At 50.1% G+C, this 2,561-nt stretch overlaps 1 protein-coding gene across 1 annotated transcript in view; it reads left to right on the plus strand.

The window, feature by feature from the left end:
* ZIC2 (Zic family member 2) overlaps window positions 1-2,561 on the plus strand; it is a 7,829-nt gene that overhangs the window by 3,000 nt on the left and 2,268 nt on the right. The window contains exons 2-3 of the mRNA XM_031059563.1: window positions 3-632; window positions 2,380-2,558. Coding sequence (XP_030915423.1) covers window positions 3-632; window positions 2,380-2,558 — 809 coding nt within the window. The remainder of the gene's footprint in view (window positions 1-2; window positions 633-2,379; window positions 2,559-2,561) is intronic.

Below are 2,561 nucleotides of genomic sequence, written 5' to 3' on the forward strand. Positions count from 1 at the left end.
TGCGGCCGGCAGCCTGCACCACCCGCACACGGACGCTCAGAGTCACCTCCTCTTCCCGGGCATCCACGACCAGCACGGTCCCCACGCCTCCCAAAATGTTCTCAACGGGCAGATGCGACTGGGCTTGCCGGGGGAGGTATTCGCCCGGTCGGATCAGTACCGCCAGGTTTCCAGCCCCAGGACTGACCCTTACTCGGCGGCTCAGCTGCACAACCAGTACGGCCCCATGAATATGAATATGGGCATGAACATGGCAGCCCACCACCACCACCACCCAGGTGCCTTTTTCCGCTACATGCGGCAGCAGTGCATCAAGCAAGAGCTCATCTGCAAGTGGATCGATCCCGAACAGCTGAACAACCCCAAAAAAAGTTGCAATAAAACTTTCAGCACCATGCACGAGTTGGTCACCCATGTCTCGGTGGAGCACGTTGGGGGACCCGAGCAGAGCAACCATGTCTGCTACTGGGAGGAGTGTCCTCGCGAAGGCAAACCTTTCAAAGCGAAATACAAACTGGTCAATCATATCCGAGTGCACACGGGAGAGAAACCCTTCCCCTGCCCCTTCCCTGGCTGCGGAAAAGTTTTCGCCAGATCAGAAAATCTCAAAATTCACAAAAGGACGCACACAGGTAATTCGGGTTTCTTTCGCCACATTTCCTCCCTCTGCCCGTGCCTATATATGCGTGTATATATATAAATGTAAACTGATAGATACTCAGACAGAGTGATGTTAAATTAGGATGGTCATAAAATAAGCTTCCAGTTTATTTTTTTAACCCTCTCCATCACATGGCTGCGTTTGTTTTGGTTTCTTCCCTAGCAGCATACACCCCTCTCCATTCCAGATTTCGAAAGGATATTTTACTGATTTGTTTTATTTTGGGAGTGAGAGCTGTAGATTTGTGCTGAGGTTCAGCGGAGTCTTTCCGCAGAAACGCGGAATACAACGCCAACCAAATTTTGCCGTCTTGCTAAAATAGGGGAAGACATCCGTCCGTCCATCCATCCATCCATCCATCCATTTGAAACGCCTTAGTCGTTTGCTCTATGCAACGTATTTGCATACAACTTCAGCGCTTGTGAGCCTGGCTTTTATTTATGGATACTCAGAGAAACTATATAAATACGTGCAAAATCAATCATTAGTCCTAAATCCTGTTAGAAGTGGCAAAAAGTCCCTTTCTGGGAATGTTTTCCATTAAATTTAAATGGTGTGAGCAAGGCAATAAAATTTTCTCATTTAAAAAAGAATTGTTTTTAAAGTCTCACTCGATGTGATTTAAGGTGTTTTTGCAACAGTTTATTAAATTATGTAATAGGGAACAGAGGATTTGAGGTTCGGAAACTTCCACCCAAATCAGGTGGAAGAGGGTCGAGGGAGCTCGGGCTTTCCTGATGGAAAATCGCCTGAGCCGAAGGGTAACAAAAATAAACGCATCCTCCCGCCTCATCTATTATTCATTTACTACTCCTGCCGGCTCAAACCGTGCCAGACTATTTCATAAAAGACGGCCAAATATTTTAGCGACTTCCACTCCAAATATTTACCCGGAGAAAGGCTAAAAATCTCGAGGCCTATTGTTTTCTCAAGTACTAAGCCCGATGCGAGGTGCGAGACGAGCTTTAACAAGGTTTAAAATTTGAGAAATGTATTTGCATGAGATGCCCGCACTGAAGTCATTGTGTCTGAGCGGATGTCTTTAAGAAACAATTTAGGTGCTAATGGAATCTAATGTTAAATGCTTCCCCCTCCAAAGGCGGGGGAATGTGGAGTTCTCACCTCCAAAGTACTCCCCGGCATTTGGAGTCCTGGCAGCCGGGCGAGAGGAATCCCTATGAAAATTAAATGAAGTATTTTACAGACGTTTAGTTTTCCCAGCGGATGTGCGTTTATCTCGAATATCCATACACGAAACAATATACCCGGCCTTAAATCTGTCGGTAATGGTTTCCAGTTTAACAGGATAGCGGATTTGGTACCGAGGCGAAACGGCTCGGTGATGCTTGCTTCTTTTTCTTTTTTTTTTTTTTTTTTTAATCGTCTCTCTTCTTCAATCTCTTTCGGGGCTGGCTATGTGTGTCGGCACCGGTCGAAATAAAATCAGGCAAGATGCCGGGACGGGGACATCCCCGGCGTTTTGGTAGGAAAACCAGCTAGGGGACGGGGGTTGCCTCGCTTCAGGGCAAGGCGTGAGCGGTGCGGCCCTCCGGCGCCGCGGGTACCGGGGCGCAGCCGCCCGGGCCCTTCCTTTGGGAAACTGCTGCACGAAGCGACCGGGAGAGGAGGGCGAGGGCGGGGAAACTCGGCGCGGGGCTGTGTGGGGTTTGCGCGGGGGGCGGCCGCGCTCACCCCGCTGCTGCGCCGCTCTCTTGCAGGGGAGAAGCCCTTCCAGTGCGAGTTCGAAGGCTGCGACCGGCGCTTCGCCAACAGCAGCGACCGCAAGAAGCACATGCACGTCCACACCTCGGATAAGCCCTACCTGTGCAAGATGTGCGACAAGTCCTACACGCACCCCAGCTCCCTGCGGAAGCACATGAAGGTACCCGGCCCCGCAGCC

The sequence above is a fragment of the Geospiza fortis genome, unplaced genomic scaffold, assembly GCF_000277835.1.
Source record: "Geospiza fortis unplaced genomic scaffold, GeoFor_1.0 scaffold84, whole genome shotgun sequence".
Taxonomy (NCBI): Eukaryota; Metazoa; Chordata; class Aves; order Passeriformes; family Thraupidae; genus Geospiza; species Geospiza fortis.